The sequence below is a fragment of the Dromiciops gliroides genome, chromosome 4 (genome assembly GCF_019393635.1).
Source record: "Dromiciops gliroides isolate mDroGli1 chromosome 4, mDroGli1.pri, whole genome shotgun sequence".
In the NCBI taxonomy this organism is placed as follows: domain Eukaryota; kingdom Metazoa; phylum Chordata; class Mammalia; order Microbiotheria; family Microbiotheriidae; genus Dromiciops; species Dromiciops gliroides.
The window spans coordinates 198,692,763-198,712,133 of NC_057864.1; the positions used below are offsets into that span (position 1 = coordinate 198,692,763).

At 44.3% G+C, this 19,371-nt stretch overlaps 1 protein-coding gene across 2 annotated transcripts; it reads left to right on the forward strand.

Annotated features, from left to right (window-relative positions):
• Positions 1–1,263: 1,263 nt before the first annotated feature.
• SLC25A19 (solute carrier family 25 member 19) lies at positions 1,264–19,246 on the forward strand. 2 transcript variants are annotated; one of them, XM_043962589.1, is made up of 8 exons: positions 1,264–1,407; positions 4,698–4,867; positions 5,071–5,226; positions 6,361–6,531; positions 10,712–10,895; positions 11,499–11,629; positions 17,255–17,489; positions 19,000–19,246. In XM_043962589.1, the coding sequence occupies exons 2-7, from the start codon at positions 4,736–4,738 to the stop codon at positions 17,450–17,452; spliced, it is 972 nt and encodes a 323-aa protein (XP_043818524.1). In that variant the 5' UTR covers positions 1,264–1,407; positions 4,698–4,735; the 3' UTR covers positions 17,453–17,489; positions 19,000–19,246. The 2 variants fall into 2 exon arrangements, with proteins under 2 accessions (XP_043818524.1, XP_043818523.1); XM_043962588.1 differs by having other exon boundaries at positions 17,255–19,246.
• The last annotated feature ends 125 nt before the right edge of the window (positions 19,247–19,371 follow it).

Genomic DNA, 19,371 nt, shown 5'->3' on the forward strand with positions numbered 1-19,371 from the left:
CAAAGGAAGCAGCCACACCCAAATTTATCTCCCTGGGGTTGAGGGAGACTAGAATGAAGGGTGGAGGTTCGGAAGCTAGCTCAGTCTGATCTAGTTCCACTTATCTTTCTAGGTGTGTCTGTCCTCTGATTTAGTTTCTCAAGGAGAAGGTTCTTTGATGTGCCCCAGAGAACTTCTGGGGTGCTCTGGGCCCATTACAGTTTGTTGGTCTGTCTGTCCGTCCATCCATCTATTGATTGATTTATTTGTTTGTTTATTTTGGTGAGGCAGTTGGGGTTAAGTGACTTGCCCAGGGTCACACAGCTAGTAAGTGTCTGAGGCTAGATTTAAACGCAGAAGATGAGTCTGTCTGACTCCAGGCCTGGCACTCTATCCATTGTACCACATGGCTGCCTCATGCCTGGCACATAGTAGGGCCTTAAAAGATACCTGTTCCCTTTCCCTTTTTCCCTGTTACAATGGTCTAGATGAGAGGTGATGAGGACCTGAACTAGAGGAATGGTAGCCCTAATAATTAAAGAGATTTACTACAGAGATATTGTAGAGATAAAAATGACAAGACTTGGCAATTGATTGGAAATGTGGGATGAGTGAGAAAGAAGTCAAGGGTGACTCAGAGGTTGTGAACCTGGATGAGTGAAAAAGTGGTGGTGTCTTGAGTTGTGTTTTGGACATTTTGAGTTTGAAAGTTCTATGGGGCATCTCCAGTTTTAAATGTCCAATGGTCAGCTGGAGATGGGAGAGACAGGGGTTGCATCCGTAGATCTAGCAGTTTGCAAGTGAAGTCAATAAGCATTTATTAAGCACCTTCTATATGCCAAGCACAAGTGCTAAACCCTGGAGATACAAAGAAAGGTAAAAAGATAGTCCTGCCCTCAAGGAGAGTACAGTCTGATGGAGGATATGATAAACTGGACACACATTTTCAACTCGTAGCAAAAATCCTTTTTCTTCCAAATCTGGTTTCCTTCAGGCATTTTGTCATTTTGTATGCCAACCTTTGCCCTTTAACCTTTAATCTTAAACTCAACTCTCGCCCCTCCCCGCCCCCAGCAGCGCTTTAGGAGCCTACTATGTGGGAGTAACTAGCGAGGGCACCTCCTTCAGGAATTCAGAAACCCACGCTCCCGGCGGGACTACATCTCCCAGGAAGCTTTGCGTCTCAAGGGTGGGCTGGAAAGGCGGGATCCTTATCCAGATCCCTCGGGGCCTATTGGGGGAGGCGGGACTTGAGGACCTTCAGTTAGAACGAGAGAGCGGAGAGTGAGGTGGCAAGTAGTTCGCTGTCATTGGACTGGAGGCCCGTCACTTACGGCGGAGCGAGCGCTGCTGGCTCTTGCCTGGCGACGTCTGGTAAAGGAAAGACTGGAGCGCGGAACCGGAACCGGGCTGAGCCTGCGGAGCTGGGTGAGTGACCCAGTGACCTCTGTCCTCCCCCTTGCCGCCCCCTTCCCACCCGCCGCCTCAGACACCTTTGGGAAAACGGGCCTGGGAGAAGATCCCAGGGGTGATCTTTGCGCATGTGCCCTCCCCGGCCGGGCCCTGTACATGCATGCTCACATGTGGGGCGGGGCGCCTCACTCGTACATAACAAATTGCGCGCACACGCGAGTTTCAGTGACCCATTCACGTTTTGCAAAACGCTTTACAAACGTAGATCCTTTTGGTCCTTAAGACACCCGTGGGAGGCAGGCACAGTTATTGTCTCCATTTCACAGATGAGGAAACTGAGACTAAAGGTGAAGTGATTTGCCCAGGGGCACCAGAGTGGCAGAAGCAGCATTAGAACTGGGGTCCATTAAAAAAAAAAACAAAACTGGGGTCCACCCAGCTCCAAGCCTAGCACTCTGCCTTGTACCACTGGGTGGTCTCAGGAGGCCATGATATGACAAACACGAAGATTCAGGGCTGACACACATAGGAAGGCATCTACTCTCAGACATACAGAGAGGCATCCCCATTCAGACACGGGCATTCATACTCACACACGAGAGTATTCACACCCAGATATGCACATGAAGGTGGCCATGCTCAGACTCACACACAGAGGTGTCCACACACACACACACACGAGGGCATCCACACTCAGACACACACACACACAGGTATCCATGCTCAGACACACCTGGTATGGGCTCACAGAGACACACTGAGATAGGTTCACACTCCACTCAAGTGTGTTTACACACAAAGCCTGGGAGGGGCAAACACCCCCAACCAAAGTTGTTCACACACACACACACACACACACACACACCAGGATGCACACAAGTGTACACAGACACAAGTAGTCTCTCATCACCTAAGAGCTCTGGCCCACAGGCAGGAGCCTGGTGTCTTAAAGTCTGTTGAATGAGAGGGTTGGCCTCTGTGACCTCTGACTCAGCAGTAGCCTGTTCTTCCCAGTGTGTCCTTGGGAGGTTCTCTCTCCTTAGTTGCACCATTTACATCCTGCACCTTCACAGGGAACATCAGGAATTTCAAATCACTTTATTGTGGACATTAGGAAAGAGACCATGGCCTAGCATTGGAGGAGGGCATTATCACTTTGGATCCCACTTGAAGTTAAGACAAAGACTTTCACAAATAGAGGCTTCAGAGACAGGAAGACCACAGTTCTCAGGATTGCAGTAAAGTGCCTGCTTTCTCAGTCGCAGTGGTAGGTAAAATTGTTTTGAGGTTGTTGAAGGAAAGGAAAAAACAATTTGAAAAGAAAGAATAGAAATCAGTAGAAGTAGAGGAAAAACAAAAAAGATTGGCTGGAGGGCGACTAGGTGGCACAGTGGATAAAGCATTGGCCCTGGATTCAGGAGGACCTGAGTTCAAATCCGGCCTCAGACACTTGACACTTAGTAGCTGTGTGACCCTGGGCAAGTCACTTAACCCCAATTGCCTCACCAAAAGAAAAAAAAAAGATCGGCTGGAAAGCATTCTGGGTTTGGAGTAAGGAAAATAGTTTAGAATCCCAGCTTCCTGGCTGTAGAGGATAATCCCCAAAATCTTAATGTAGTTTTAAACTAAAACTTTGTAGATGCCCTGTATAATTACAGGCAAATTCACTTAACTCTTCTTGAGACTCAGTTTCTTCCTCTATTAAAAGGAGAAAACTAATACTTGTAATATCTGCCTCATTGGGTTGTTATGAACATAATTTTTAAAAGTATTTTATTATTTTCCAGTTACATATAAGGATAGTTTTCAACATTTGTTTTCACAGGATTTTTAGTTCCAAATTTTTTTCTCCCTTCCCTCCCTCCTCCCCAAGACGGAAAACAATCTGATATGGGTTATATTTGTACAATCACATTGAACATATTTCTGCATTAGTCATTGTTTGAAAGAAGAATCAGTCCAAAAGTAGAAACATTATGGTTCAATCTGCATTCAGAATCCATGGTTCTTTTTTCTGGATGTTGAGAACATTTTCTATCATGAGTTCTTTGAAACTGTTTTGGATCGTTGTACTGCTGAGAAGAGCCAAGTCTATCACCAGTGTTCATCACATAATGTTGCTGTTACTGTGTTCAGTGTTCTCCTGGTTCTGCTCCTCTCAGTCAGCATCATGAACATAAAATTTTTGAAACTTTGCAAACCTTCAAAGTACCATATAAATATTGCCTCCTGTTATGTAAAGTTCTAAAACGAGATTAGAAAACTTCATAATAATTTGTCCAAGATGAACTGGGTGTGAAGGGGAGGGGAGAGTGGAGGAAAAATAATTTTATTTCATTGGGAAGTGGATAAGGACAAAGTCAGCTAGATGGAGCAAATAGAGCTGTAGGCTCAGGAAGACCTGAATTTCAATCTGACTCATTAGCTGTGTGACCTTGAGTAAATTACTTTACCTCTGCTTGCTTCAGTTTCCTCAAAGGTAAAATGGGGATAATAACAGCACCTACTTTGCAGCATTGTTGTGAGAATCAAATGAGATCATATTTGTGAAGAATTTAGCACATTGTCTGGCATGTAGTGGGAGCTTAATAAATGCTTATTCCTTTCCCTTTCCCTTCTTATAAGCTTAGAGTTAAGCAGATAAGTGAATTATATGAACTCACTTGGGTGTCCTTCATATTAATCCCCAGTGCCTAGCTCAATGCTTGGCAAATAGTGAGAACTTAATTAATGCCTGTATATTGATTAGACTTTTTTTTTTTTTGCAGGGCAGTGGGGGTTAAGTGACTTGCCTAGGGTCACACAGTTACTAAGTGTCAAGTGTCTGAGGTCAGATTTGAACTCAGGTCCTCCTGAATCCAGGGCCGATGCTTTATCCACTGCGCCACCTAGCTGCCCCTGATTAGACTTTTTTGGAGGGGAGGGGCATGAACACTTTTTGTCACTTCAGGTCTTAGAAAGTTCTTTGATTTGACTTGCCTGTGATCATACAGCCCATGTGTGTCAGTGGTAGTCCACCTGACTCCCAGGCTGCCCTTCCATACACTATGCTAGGTTGCCTTTCAGTCCAGGTGTGGGTGCTGTTAATGCCTCATGACTCTCCACTGTTGGATATTGTTTACAAGAAAATATGGTCCTTGTATAATAGACTCACATTCTAAATGCAGCCTGGGTTTTTGTTTTGTTCTTACCTTTGGACACCTGCCAGGAATTTGGCAGCACACCCAGATCCCTCCAGAAAGCTCCTTAGTGAACAGTCTCTGAACAAGCTGCTTCTGTTTTTCCCACCTGTCTTTTGCTTTTAGCTTAATACGGATGGACATTGCATGTGAGAAAGGCAGGGATGGTCGGTTATGACCCCAAACCAACTAGGAAGAAAATTTCCAAGGCGGATGTGGCAGTGGCTGGGTCTGCCTCTGGACTTGTTACTCGGGCCTTAATCAGCCCCTTGGATGTCATCAAAATTCGTTTCCAGGTACCTTTCTTTCTTTTTGCAATGTACTGGGTAGAAATACAAGTTTAGTTCCCCTTACAAAAGTTGTTTGTGATGTTTGGAACTGGAAGTGTCTCTTCAAAATTAAGAATGTTCTCTGCTTCTTTCCTGAAAAGTCTCTTTCCCTCGTCCCCCCTTTTTTCACCTCTCTTCCCTTCCCATTGTCTCTGTCCTTTGGTTTATAGCTTCAGGTTGAGTGTCTGTCATCCAGTGATCCACATGCAAAATACTATGGGATAATACAGGCAGCAAGGCAGATCCTGAAGGAGGAAGGCCTAACAGCGTTCTGGAAGGGGCATATTCCAGCTCAAATTCTCTCCATAGGCTATGGAGCTGTCCAAGTAAGTGGCAGGAAACAGGCCAATGACCTGAGGTTTCAGTAGCTTAATGAAGGAAGATAAAGAAGATGAGGCAAGCAAGGTAGCTACCTTCAGGGGACTGCCTCAAAACGGGCAGGAATGGGGCAGCTAGGTGGTGCAGTGGATAGAGCACTGGCCCTGGATTCAGGAGGACCTGAGTTCAAATCTGGCCTCAGACACTTAACACTTACTAGCTGTGTGACCCTGGGCAAGTCACTTAACCCCAATTGCCTCACAAAAAAACAAACAAAAAAATGGGCAGGAATGATTGTATCAAAGTGTTTTTTGTTTGGCTTATGTGAAATTTTTTCTGGAAATAGAAAGTACATTCAGAATGTGCTTTGAAAGGCATCTGCCTTTCACTGTGCACCCACCATCCCTGTCAGATGTATTTAATTAAGTAACTACAGCATGCTATGGATTATACAGCATAGAATGGACCTGGTGCCACATCTCCTGCAGAGAGTCCATGAATATAATTAGTAATAACCCTATTTGTCTAGTCCTTTTCAAGGTATTTTCACAAACATCTTTTTGGAGTCCCCCAGTGAAGTAGGTGAGGCAGCAGGTATTATCATCCTTCTTTGAAAGAGGAGAACATTGAGACACGGGTTTAAGTGATTTACCCAAGTGAGTTAGTAATAATGCCATGAGGAGAGCCCAGCTGTCCTGGTTCCTAGCCCAGATCCCTCTCTCCTCTGCCGCATTGCATTCTTCTTCTTCTTCTTTTTTTGGTGAGGCAGTTGGGGTTAAGTGACTTGCCCAGGGTCACACAGCTAGTAAGTGTTAAGTGTCTGAGGCCGGATTTGAACTCAGATACTCTTGACTCCAGGGCCGGTGCTTTATCCACTGCGCCATCTAGCTGTCCCCGCATTGCATTCTTAGTTCAATATTCATTGAATGTTGTTGGCCCTGTGCAGTTCTTTCTCTGAGGCTCTGCTACACACCACCATTTGGAAAGTGAAAGCTGAAGTGGCATTAATTTCCCTTAAAGATATACTCAAGGCAATGCAATGCCCATTTTGCCTACAGTGTCCACTTTGAGTCCAGGATAGCATTTCTGATAGTGAGGCTCGGCCACATCCTTCTGACTTGGTGTGTCTCTGTCTCTTATAGTTCGTGACCTTTGAGCTCCTGACTGAACTGGTCCACAGAACTGTGTGGCAGGACACACGTGACTTCTCAATGCATTTTGTGTGTGGTGGCCTCTCTGCCTGTGCGGCCACTCTGGCAGTGCAGCCTGTTGATGTTCTCCGAACTCGTTTTGCTGCTCAGGGTGAGCCCAAGGTGAGTGATAAGGGGTTTGAGACGCACAGAATCTTTAAGGGGCTGGGAAATTGGGCCTCTAAGGAAAAGTCTGATTAAGTGGGATTCATTCTCTTAGAGTGAAAGACTTGAAAAAACCCTTTAGCCCACTGATAAATATTTATAGATGACCCAGTCACACAAAGTACTATAAAAATATTCTTGGCATTTGGCATTGGCATAATAGCTGTCTTTCCAAAAAGGGAATTATAAATAGAGTTTATGTGAACAAAATCACATTTTTGTTTGTTTTTTTTAAGTGAGGCAATTGGGGTTAAGTGACTTGCCCAGGGTCACACAGCTAGTAAGTGTTAAGTTTCTGAGGTTGGATTTGAACTCAGGTACTCCTGACTCCAGGGCTGGTGCTTTATCTACTGCGCCACCTAGCCGCCCCTCAAAATCACATTTTTAATGCAACAGAAATTACCTGTTTGTTTTTTTTTTTTTAATGAGGCAATTGGGGTCAAGTGACTTGCCCAGGGTCACACAGCTAGTAAGTGTTAAGTGTCTGAGGCTGGATCCGAACCCAGGTACTCCTGACTCCAGGGCCGGTGCTTTATCCACTGCGCCACCTAGCTGCCCCGAAATTACCTGTTTTTTAAAAAATTAAATTACATTTATTTCAATGAACAAAAATCTGTTTTCTATCCCTCTTCAACCTTCTACCAATCCCTACTGGGGAAAAAAAAACCTAGACCTTGTAACAGACGTGTATAGTCAAGTAAAACTGATTACCACATCGTCCCTGTCCAAAAAACATTTCTCATTTTGTGCCCTGGGTCCATCACCTCTCTTTCCGGGGGTAGCAAAAAAAAAAAAAAAAGTCACGTCCTCCATTGGAGGCAGCTAGGTGGCACAGTGGATAGAGCACCAGCCCTGGATTCAGGAGGACCTGAGTTCAAATCCAGCCTCAGACACTTAACACTTACTAGCTGTGTGACCCTGGGCAAGTCACTTAACCCCAATTGCCTTACCCCCCAAAAAAAGTCAGGGGGTAGCTAGCATTCCTTACTTATTCCCTGTAATCATGGTTGATCATTGCACTGATCTGAAGACTTTCTGATTGCATTGATTTTAAGTCTTTTGATGGTATTTGTCTTTGCATTGTTGTTATCATGCAAATTGTTCTAGTTTGGTTCCCTAAGAGTGTGCTTTTTTTTTTTGGGGGGGGCGGGACAATGAGGGTTAAGTGATTCACCCAGGGTCACACAGCTAGTAAGTGTCAAGTGTCTGAGGCCATATTTGAACTCAGGTCGTCCTGAATTTAGGGCTGGTACTTTATCCACTGCTCCACCTAGCTGCACCCAAGAGTGTGCTATTTAAAGGCATTCTAGTGAATCTGGTCATTTGAGTGATTGGTTCCTAAGTCCTCCATTTTATCAGTGAGTATTCACTGATTTTTCAGATACCTCCTGTATGAAAAGTATGATGTTAAAAAAAAAATGTAGTATGATGTTGGATGCTGTGATGGATGCCAGCATAGAGGAATCAGAGCCCTTTCCCTGGTGGAGCTGCCCACTCATCTGGGGATGCTAAGTTCTAGGATACTGATTGTTGTTTTTTTTTAATTTATTTATTTTTTAGTGAGGCAATTGGGGTTAAGTGACTTGCCCAGGGTCACACAGCCAGTAAGTGTTAAGTGTCTGAGGCCAGATTTGAACTCAGGTACTCCTGACTCCATGGCTGGTGCTCTATCCACTGCGCCACCTAGCTGCCCCTAGGATACTGATTGTAATGGCAATCAGAGCTCAGGGAAGTGAGAAGTTGATCTGAGGTGGCAGGACACAAGTGCACAAAAGGCTGTGCAAGGAGATTCCCATCTCTATAGACGACAGAATCTGGGGTGGACGGTAGTCTTACATCTGTAGCTAGAACGAGTTGGCTTAGATTTTGTTTTGTTTTGTTTTTTTGTTTTTAGCAGGGCAATGAGGATTAAGTGATTTGCCCAGGGTCACACGGCTAGTAAGTGTCAAGTATCTGAGGCCAGATTTGAACTCAGGTCCTCCTGAATTCAGGGCTGGTGCTTTATCCACTGCACCACCTAGCTGCCCCCCATAGTTGGCTTTAGATTTAATGAAGAACTTGCCAAGTGAAAAGGGGATTCCAAATCTGGAAGAGGCATCTCATGGAAGATCTCTATGTGTAGAACTAAATTTATTTATTTATTTTTAAATTAGTGAGGCAATTGGGGTCAAGTGACTTGCCCAGGGTCACACAGCTAGTAAGTGTTAAGTGTCTAAGGCCGGATTTAAACTCAGGTACTCCTGAATTCAGGGCTGGTGCTTTATCCACTGCGCCCCTTAGAACTAAATTTAATAGGAACAAGACAATCCCAAGGGACTAATGATGAAGCTTACTATCCACCCCCATAGAAAGAACTGATAAAAAGAGCACTTGTGGATTGTACATATATAAGATGATTGCTGTCTTATGGAGGGGGGAGGAAAGGGAGGGAGGAAGGGAGAAAAATTTGGAACTCTAAATCTTTTTTTTTTCTTTTTTTGGGGGGGTGTTAAGTGACTTGCCCAGGGTCACACAGCTAGTAAGTGTCAAGTGTCTGAGGCCAGATTTGAACTCAGGTGCTCCTGAATCCAGGGCTGGTGCTTTATCCACTGCGCCACCTAGCTGCCCCCAGAACTCTAAATCTTATGAAAATGAATGTTGAAAACTGCCCTTACATGTAACTGGAAAAAAAAAATGTTTGTTGCAAAAAAAAAAATTTAATAGGAACAAAAAAAAGCATTGTAAATGACCAAGAGAAGAGATGAGCAAATACCCCTTCCTTTATGGTAGCTCTGCAGGAGCTGACAGCTGTGCTAGGTGCATTGGCTTAGAAGTTGCCCTGTCTTCACTTTGGTTGGTTTTGTTTAACTATTTGTCTTTGTTATGGAGAGGGTTTTGGGGCTGGGTGGTGGAGTATTTTTGGAAATAATTGTGATGTAAAAACATCACGATGTGCATTACAAAAGGCTGCAGGAAAATTCATGGAACCCTGAGCCACCACAAAATCTGAGCTGCATATGTTTTAAAATATCTAGGTACTTTAACAAACCAGTAACTTCCTGGTGCTCTTTAAAAATAGCATCCAGAAAATATGTTTTGCATGACTACACATGTATAACCTCTATCAAATTGTTTGCCTTCGCAATGTGCAGGGTAGGGAGAGAAGGAGAGAATTTGGAACTCCGAATTTTAAAAATGCATGTTGAAAACTGTTTTTACATGGAATTGGGGAAAAAGAAAATAATTTTACAAAAAAGAAGAAAAGCATGCATACCTGTGGATCTGACCTTACCTAAATGTAAACCCACCAGGCTGAGGCACAGGGCAGTCTACCCAAAGTTTTGAAATTGTTCTAGCATTAGGGTGCTATGACAATTTGTTTTTGTTTTTGTTTTTTGGTGAGGCAGTTGGGGTTAAGTGACTTGCCAGAGGTCACGCAGCTAGTATAGTAAGTATCAAGTGTCTGAGATTTGAACTCTGGTACTCCTGACTTCAGGGCCGGTGCTTTATCCACTGCGCCACCTAGCTGCCCCTACTATGACAATTTGTGACTTAATTTTAATGAATTGTGTTGAAATAGTAGTTGAAAGAAGCAAGCAAGGTGCAGCTAGGTAACACCGTGGATAAAGCACTGGCCTTGGATTCAGGAAGACCTGAGTTCAAATCCAGCCTCAGACACTTGACACTTAACTAGCTGTGTGACCCTGGGCAAGTCACTTAACTCAAAAAACAAAAAACAAAACAAAACAAAAAAAAACGAAAGAAGCAAGCAAACAATGGAAAACCCTTTAGGTCCCCCTTATGTCATGCACATTGTCAGTCTGTATCCCTTGGATTTCCCTTGGCTATTTTCTTTGGCAGTTTGGCTGATCTTGATAGCAGAAATGATGTACTTGTTAGTTATGTTATTACCTGGGGGGAGGCGGAATAAAGCCCACAGAGGTAGTGCCATATGATGGGCATTGGATTTGAAGTCAGGAAGACCTGGGTTCAGTTCTGCCTCAGGTACATACTAGCTGTGTGGCAGGTTACTTAATCTCTCTGTGCCTTAGTTTCCTATCTGGAGTTGAATTTCATAGCTTCTAAGATCCCATCCAACTCTAAACCCAAGATCCTTTGACCATATGAGTTCACCAGATCTCCCTGTGCATACGTGCAGATCTACAGAAACCTCCGTCATGGTGTGATGATGATGTACAAGTCTGAAGGCCCCTTGGCTTTCTACAGAGGCTTGCCACCCACTTTGATTGCCATCTTCCCTTATGCGGGGTTCCAGTTCTCTTTTTATAGCGCCTTGAAGCAGGTCTACGAATGGGCCATTCCAGTTGACGGAAAGAAAAATGGTGAGTGCAGGGGCAACCTCTTCAGTGAGCATGTGTCATCTGACATTCCCGAGTTGGCTCATGGTGGGAGGAAGGCCGATTCGGTTAAGGAAATGGCCTTGTGAACATGATACAGACTTAGAGGTCTTCAACATATAGATGCCTTTACCAGCTGCTAGATTTTCTCACCACTGCCTCTGAACCCCTACCTGAGGCCTTGCTGTTTTGATGTTCTCCATCCCCAGGCTATCAGGAGACTGGTTCAGCGGCTTTGGTCAGAAGCCTAACTTGCCCACTTTCTGACTTCTTTCAGGCTCCATCCTTGAACTTTTGTGTGATAGAATAACCTCACTTGGCCTTTGGTGGAAATTTTTTGAGGGGAAGAGTCTTCCATCCTGACATCAGCCAGAACTAATCTGCAGTTAATTACTATTCTTGTAGAAATTGGCTGCTCTTCCCATTTCTTTTCCTGAACAAAATCCATTCTCGTGACTGAAGGAGACTTTGAGGATTTGTTCTTCTGAGATAGGCAAAGTAGGGTGTTCTGGGGTCCCTGTCTGAGATGAAGACCTCAGACTGCATTTTTTCTTTTTCTTCTCTTACCACCCTCCTCTTTTGTTGCAGCGAACCTCAAAAATCTGCTATGTGGCAGTGGAGCTGGGGTCATCAGCAAGACTCTTACATATCCCCTGGACCTCTTTAAGAAGAGGTTGCAGGTGGGTGGCTTTGAGAAAGCCCGGGAACCCTTTGGACAGGTGAGAAGTGCTCTCAGTGGGGATCCAGGGAAGGATTTGAGAAGGGGGAGTGATATATCAGAGATTTTAATTAATAGGGAATATCAGTTTGGCAGTGGTGTGTATATGATGGATTTAGGGGGTCAGACTGGTGGCAAGGATGTGATTACAGTAGTGATGGGTAAGAAATGATGAAGGCCTGAATGAGGGCGCTTGCAGTGGGAATGGAAAGGAGGAGTTGGATGTAAAGGATGGCCGAGGCCAGATCCACAGAACTTGGTGAATGATTGGATAAAGAACCTTCTGCTCTGATCCTGATGACTTAGTGTGAAATGAGGAACATACCCGTCTTAAATAGCGGCAGCTTCCTTCTATTCACGTTCAAAGGCCTGGTGTTCCCATGCACTGAGCACTTCCTGAGCACAAAGCTCTTATGATGATGATTGGAGAATCCCCAGCAGTGCCCATTGTAGATGCTGGTCAATAAGGTGTATGGACACAGAGGAAGGAAGGACTCATGGTCTACCCTTGGGAATCTGACTGTCTGGTTGGGGTGATTGAAAGCCTGGGCATTAAAAAGGGGGCTCAAAGTTCTTTCTACAAATTGCCATAGGTTTCACATGGTCAGTTTAATCCTGGTTCATAGACAGACTGTACACAGCAACTTCTCCATTCTCAAACTTCTCTTTGTCTGTTGCCTGGAACTCTCTTTTTCCTTCTTTGGCTCTCTTGTCGTCATCTCTTTCTATCATCAGTATTTGTATTTAGACTTTTTACCCTATTAAACTGGAAATATTTTGAGAGCAGCACCTTTAACAGAATTGTCTTTACATCCATATTACTTAGGACGTTGACTTGCAAGTAGTTGATGGTTGGTCCTTTCTGTTGTTTTTGTTTAACTGAGGGGCAAAAAAAAGATTCTGATGCCTTGTTGTGGCCTGGAGTTGATCTTGGTTCCCCAAAGGTTATGGAAGCTCTTGGCAGACTGGGCTGCCAAATTGGAACTGGGCCCAGTGAGAGGTGGTCTGTCAGCTGAAGACCAGCCTCAATTAGCTAGAAAGACTTTTGTCACCAGGTTAGCTACAGCTTAATTTTTCAGCTATAGGAACTCTCAAAGCCTATCTCCCAAATCAAGGCAGTAGGTTCAGTGTTGATGGAGGGAGGGAGTACACACTCCCATGAAATGAATTCTAGCTCTTTGAAGTATTGAAATAAGAATTAAATAGTACTTTCCGTAAAAGGGGAGTTTAAAGGAACTCTTTTGTTAAAGACTTGGTAGTGTGTCCTTAGCTCCCTGATGTATGTTTTCTGTTCAGTTTCTTCTTTCATTTAGAATTTTATTTTTTCCCAAATCACATGTAAAAACAAATTTTAACATCGATTTTTAAAACTTTGTGTTCCAAATTCTCTTTCTCTCTCCCTCCCCACCCCACCCTTAAGTACTCAAGCAATTCGGTATAAGTTATACATGTATAGTCTTACAAAACATTTCAACATTAGTCGAGTTGTGAAAACAGACAAAAAAAACTTTAGAAAAAGGAACTGGGGCAGCTAGGTGGCACAGTGGATAAAGCACTGGCCCTGGATTCAGGAGGACCTGAGTTCAAATCCAGCCTCAGACACTTGACCTGTACCAGCTGTGTGACCTTGGGCAAGTCACTTAACCCTCATTGCCCCACAAAAATGTAAAAAAACCAAAACAAAACAAAAAGAAAAAGGAACTAAAAAACTTTTTGCTTCGATCTGTATTCAGACACCATCAGTTCTTTCTTTGGAGATAGATTACATTTTTCATAAGTCCTTCAGAGTTGTCTTAGATCATTGTATTGCTGAAAATAACTAAGTCATTCACAGAAGACACTGTCTGTGTGACCTTGGGCAAGTCACTTAACTTGTTTGTCTTAATCCACTAGAGAAGGAAATGGCAAATCACTCTAATATCTTTGCCAAGAAAAGATAGGGTCCTGAAAAGTTGCATAAGACTAAATGACTGAGAGGCAGCTAGGTGTCGCACTGGAAAAAGCACTGGCCCTAGATTCAGGAAGACCTGAGTGTAAATCTGGCCTCAGACACTTGACACTTACTAGCTGTGTGATCTTGGGCAAGTCACTTAACCCTCATTGCCCTGCAAAAAAATAAATGAATGAATGAATAAAAAAAAGACTAAATGACTGAATAACCCCCAGGTTGTGAACCTGCTACCTCAAAAGATGATGGTGTCTTCAGAAGCCAGCAAAAAGAAGAGAAAATAGTGAGTTGTGTTTTGGATGTGTTGAGTTTGAGGTGTTTCTGGGACATCCAGCTTTAAATTTTACAAGGCAGTTGATGATGGGGAACTGGAACTCAGGAGAAAGACTAGGGCTGACTATATGGATCATCTGATTAGAGATGATCATTGGGAGATCGTCAGAACAGAGAACATATGGCAGAATGACTCCCTACAGATCAACCCGTGTACCTTGGGTATGGATTGGGATATACCTATATATATATACCCATAGGAAGTAGCATACAAATGATGATGCAGCAAAGGATCCTAATGTAAAGGGGCTAAAATTCTAACTATGATGTCTAAAATCTAATGAATGGTCGCCTTAAATTAGAAGCTTTAGCAAGAGTTTAGACTTTTAAGTATTTATTAAAGTATATTAAGACTTAGTAAAGAGAAACACATGGATAAAGTATGAGATTTGCCTGCTCTCCCTATCCTGCCTGTCTCTATCACCAAGCCCCCATCAGGCCACAAAAAGGCTGAGATCCTCCCCCTTCTCCCAGAAGCCCTCTGTCAAACAGGAAGCTGGGCGGTCCACACACATAGCTCCAAGATAATTGGTTGGTAGCACTGATTGACAGGACTCAGACGCAGACACAACTTCCTCACATGGTTTCATGGTGGAGCTTTTCTGCAGTCTAAATCTCACACTAAGAAGGTGGGGTCACACAGGTGGGAGGAGAAAGTAGGGCCATGAAAACCTGGAGAGGAGAGGGGATCCAGAAGAGAATTGTGTCAGGTGGTGAAGAAGTTTAAGGATTGAGAAAAGGCCATTGTATTTGGCAATCAAGAGATCACTGGTAACTTTAGAGAGAGCAACTTTACTCAAGTGATGAAATCTGAAGTCAGATTGCAAAGGCTTGAGGACCTGGGGGAGAGGAAGTAGAGGTAAAGAGTGTAGACAAAACTTTTTCACGCAGTTGGGTTTTTTTTTGGGGGGGGGGGTTTGGTAGGGCAATGAGAATTAAGTGACTTGCCCAGGGTCACACAGCTAGTAAGTGTCTGAGGCCGGATTTGAACTCAGGTCCTCCTGAATCCAGGGCCAGTGCCTTATCCACTGCACCACCTAGCTGCCCCCAGGCAGTTTGTTTTTAAAAGGGAGGAGAGATATAGGATGATACCTTGAAGAAATGGTGGGGTCAAGTGAGGGTTTTTCAAGGCTAGAGGAGACCTGGGAATGTTTGTAGGTAGCAGAATATAAACCAGTAGCTAGAGAAAGATTGAAGATGAGAGAGAGGAGAGGAGGGAGGTAAGGAGAAAAGGGATAATTTGAGGAGCAGTCTGCCAGATGAAATGGGAAGAGAGAATTAAAGGTACACATAGTGGGTTTGGCCTTGTCTTGGAGAAAAGCTGTCTCTTCATCAGAGACCAGTATAAAGGTGGAGAGAATAGGGGCTGATGTTAAGGGGTTCTGAGATATAGCAAAAGGAAAATGAGGGAACTCAAAGCAAATGGCTTCTTTTTTTTTTTTTTTACTGAGTAAAATATGAAGGGAGGTCTGGGAGCCTTGAGAGGAAGGAGTTGTGTGGGAGAGGCAAGAGACTCTTAAAGAGAGAAGGTTTGAAGCATGGGGAACATGATAGAGAATAAATATGTTAGGGAGAAGTCAAAGGATTGCCTTGCTGTGGTGAGGGCCCTGTTGAGATAACATAATTTTCAGTGGAAATCGTTGTGTAAATTCCTCTTCTGCTAAATGAGAAAAGCAGTGTGTAATTAAGTTCCATATAAGAGGTGCATACAAAAGGGCTGAGGAAGGTCAAAAGAGAGAGATAGCATTTCCAGCTAGAGAAATTAGGAAAGACTTCATGAAAGAGATGAAAGTCAAGTTGGGACTTGAAGAATGAATAGGGTTTCCATAAACAAAGTATGGGGCGGGGGGATTGTGTGAGATGGCAGGGATGGCATTGGCAAAGACATAGTGGGTGGGTGAGCACATTGTGTTTTGGGGAGCTTTGACTAAGAGTGTTGACTGGAGCCGTGGGTGGGTTAGGGGGGCAGTAATTAGAGAAGGCTAGAAAGATAGATTGAGTCTAAATTGTATGGAATTGTGGGGTGGAGGTGGGAGCAGGGCGGAGAAAGACATGATCAAAGATGTTCTTGGGGAAAAAAAGCTGCCGCTAGATTCAGGGAGACCAAAATAGACCCCAGTGAGAAGTATTGGTTGAGTCTGAAGTGAAAAGGAGGACATGGGCTTGAGAAAAATTGGGGGCTTTGTTGGCTGATTCTTCCTTCTGTCTTATCCCCCACAGTCATCAAAAGGAATTCCCAGATAGACTTGAGACGAGGCAAATGTATCCCCAGTCAGCAAGGTTTGAAAATTTGTGCTTCCCTGGGTTTAAAAACGTGTATTACTGCACAACAGAGGAAGTCCTGGGTCATTTCAGTTATAACTTCTTCTTAGTTTTATCACAGCATAAATGCCTGTATTCCAGAGAGCAGTATTTTCTGCCATTAAAAGTATGTAGATTTATTTAAAAACAAAAACAACAGAAAATGGGCCTGCACCTTCTGTGTCTGCACAGTAGGCCCGGCCAGTGGGCCCAGCTGTTGCTAGCTTTGCTCTGTTACCTTCATGGAAGAGCATACCTGTAGTACAAGCAACAGACACCAGTGTGGAAGGGATGAAGAGATGGGTTGAGTGAGTTAGTCAAGGAAGGCAGACCTTCTGCTTCCTATTAGAACAGATAGGGATGTCATTACAAAATACTCATCCTGGTGCTCAGGAGCCTTGACCAAAGTTCTTCATGTGCATTTGACCTTCAAAAGCCAAGAAAGGCCCGACCTGTACGGTTAAATGCTGCGTATCCCTCCCCTGCCCAGGGGTGGGACATCAGCTTGAATGAGGTGCTTCTCTTGATATCTGTGGCCCCAGCAGGCTTTATACAGAACTTATGCATCCTGCTTCCTGTACTCTTCTCACCAGATCTTTTTAAATGTTCTGTTGGTTATAAACTCTCTGTTGTATAGACTGTCTGTCTCAGTCAATATCTCACTTTGTCTTGATTGGTTTTCATCCCCGTTTTTTATTTTTTATACTTAATCACAAGGCATAGCTCTCAGTGTGGAAGGGAGGGAGGAGTATATTGGTGAGGGAAAGTGATATAAAAACAAAAGAGAGCAATAATCTTTTTTTTCCCCAAAGAGGGAAAAATAAGGTGTCCTGTCTGGGATATTTAGTGGAATGGAGAGGCTCACTTCATCTTGAGATTCCGAGGTACTCTGGTTAGATCTGACTAAACCAGTTGAAAGAGAAATAATGGGATGCTTCTGACCTCATGCTGCCCAAGGGATGGAATCCTGGGGGTCCCACACATGGTGCCCACAGCTTGACTTCTCCATGCTTCCCCAGCTGCTCATGTGTTTTTCTTCTCTAGGTTCGAAAGTATAAGGGCTTCCTCGACTGTGTCCAGAAGATTTTCCAAGAAGAGGGCACCCAGGGTTTTTTTAAAGGCCTCACTCCCAGCTTGCTGAAGTCTGCTGTGTCCACTGGATTAGTGTTCTTCTGGTATGAGTTATTCTGTCACCTCTTAAGCTGCAGAAACACCTCGGACACCAGCAGACAGGAAAAGTGAGCCAAAGTCTTGGGCTTCAGCAGACTCCAAAAGAGAAGTAAGACTGTTTTCTTGGTGCACTGTGGGGTGCCCCTTTGTCCATTACCTCCAAGCTGTTCACTCTGAACAGCTCCCATCTTCACTCAGTCTGTATGTTGCCAACAAGGGAACTACTCTTTTCCTTTACAGTTTTTAGGGAAAGCTTGGAGGTTGGCGTGTATGATGTGGCTTTTACTTTCTCCCATTAGACAACGAGGTAGAAAGAGGACCTGACTTCCTTGTTTTACCTTTATCCACTAGACACTTGAAGAGAACAGATGAGGTGCTATATCTGCACCCTCCCAAGACTGAGATTTGAGCAGTTCTAGGGCCGGTGTCTGACACTAGAGGAGATCCTTGTCCTGTTTTAATTGTCAGACCTTGGATTTCTCGCTTCAGAGAGTCTTTTCTCCTCCCTGCCCACACACCTAACTTCTTTTCTCTTCTCTCCCAAGCCACCTCCACGATTTCTGTTGCTTATTTGTTCTCCTTCTGTGGCTAAGAGGAAGAAATGACTGTGTCTTCAGCCATTCTAACGTCAGGCAGAAGGTGCAGGGGGTAAAGGCAGTCCCTGCCTTCTCCAGATTCCATTTTCTGAACAACTTTTATCTCCCTCCATTGCAACTCTCATTCCCCGCTGCCCCCCAGAAGCAGCTTTGCTTTTTGTACATTAAGGAGAGTCAGTGCCGAATTGAGTGACCTCCCATATCCCCAGCTGCTTGGAGATTGATGTCCAGGCAGAGACACGATTCTAGTGTTCTCTCTGCATGGACCAGACTGTTCACTGACAGCCTCCTCATGGGCACTGGACTGTGGGAACAAAGTAAAAGATGACAGGGACTTAAAGAAAGTGGTAGTGAGCAGATGGGTATGGAAGGGTGGGGGAAGGGATATACCGAACACTCATTTCCTAAAATAACACTTCCAAGGAAATTTGGGGGAATGGAGGCTGCTGTCCCTCTGTGGTGTTCAGATTTGGCTCTGAACAGGCCAAGGTGATGACCGTGAGCTTGCCCTGTGATCTGCATGGAACCCCTTGTGAAGCTTAGCAGAGATGACTGTTCTCACTCGGTGATCTGCCGAGGGCAGGGTTCACACAGGGAACCCACAATAGATATTTAGAATCACAGGGGAAATGGCAGTTGGGTGTGTGGGAGTTGAGGAGAACTGAGGCAGACCACAGCAGCCAGACTCCTTGCTGTCACCCATGCTCGTGCTCACCAGGTGTTCGAGGGCCTAAGCCCCAGAGCCTGGCTCAGCAGTGAGAGAATCCTACCTGAATGAGGATTATTTTGATTTTTCCTCAATATGGGGTTATTAGAGGGAACCAGAAGGGTTACTTTGATCAGTGGATCCAAGGAAAGGGGCCTTAATTGTCCTTGATGCTGCCTCTGAGGTAACAACTCTTCCAGGCTGCAGAATATGCACTGACCATAATACCCTCAAACAGGGGGGACTACAATTAACATGGGGTGGGTGGTCTTTAATAACTGGTTTATAATTTCTGTTTCATTCAATCTGTGTCTCAGGCTTGTGACAAGGCCCTCAGCAGTATTGGAGGGTGGGAAACTTTACTTTCCAGAAAACCTTTTCCTGTACCCTGGATACTGTTATGTGAGTGAGCAGACACTGCTGTCGAAAGCCTTCACATCAGGGGCCCTGGCCTGGCATCCAAGGTTTTGCCTCTTCGGGGCTGCTGGGAAGGCGGCTTCCTGAATGTATTTTATACACTTCCAAAGTCAACACATCTGTGCCCAAACATAGTAAAATTCTATTCTCACCAGCTTGGCTCTGTTTAATTCTTTGCTTTTTGCTACTGGCTTAAAAACCCCGGTCTCTTCTCTCCTTTCTAATGACTCAAAAAAAAAAAAAAAAAGCTTAGCCTCTCTCCTTCCCTCTTA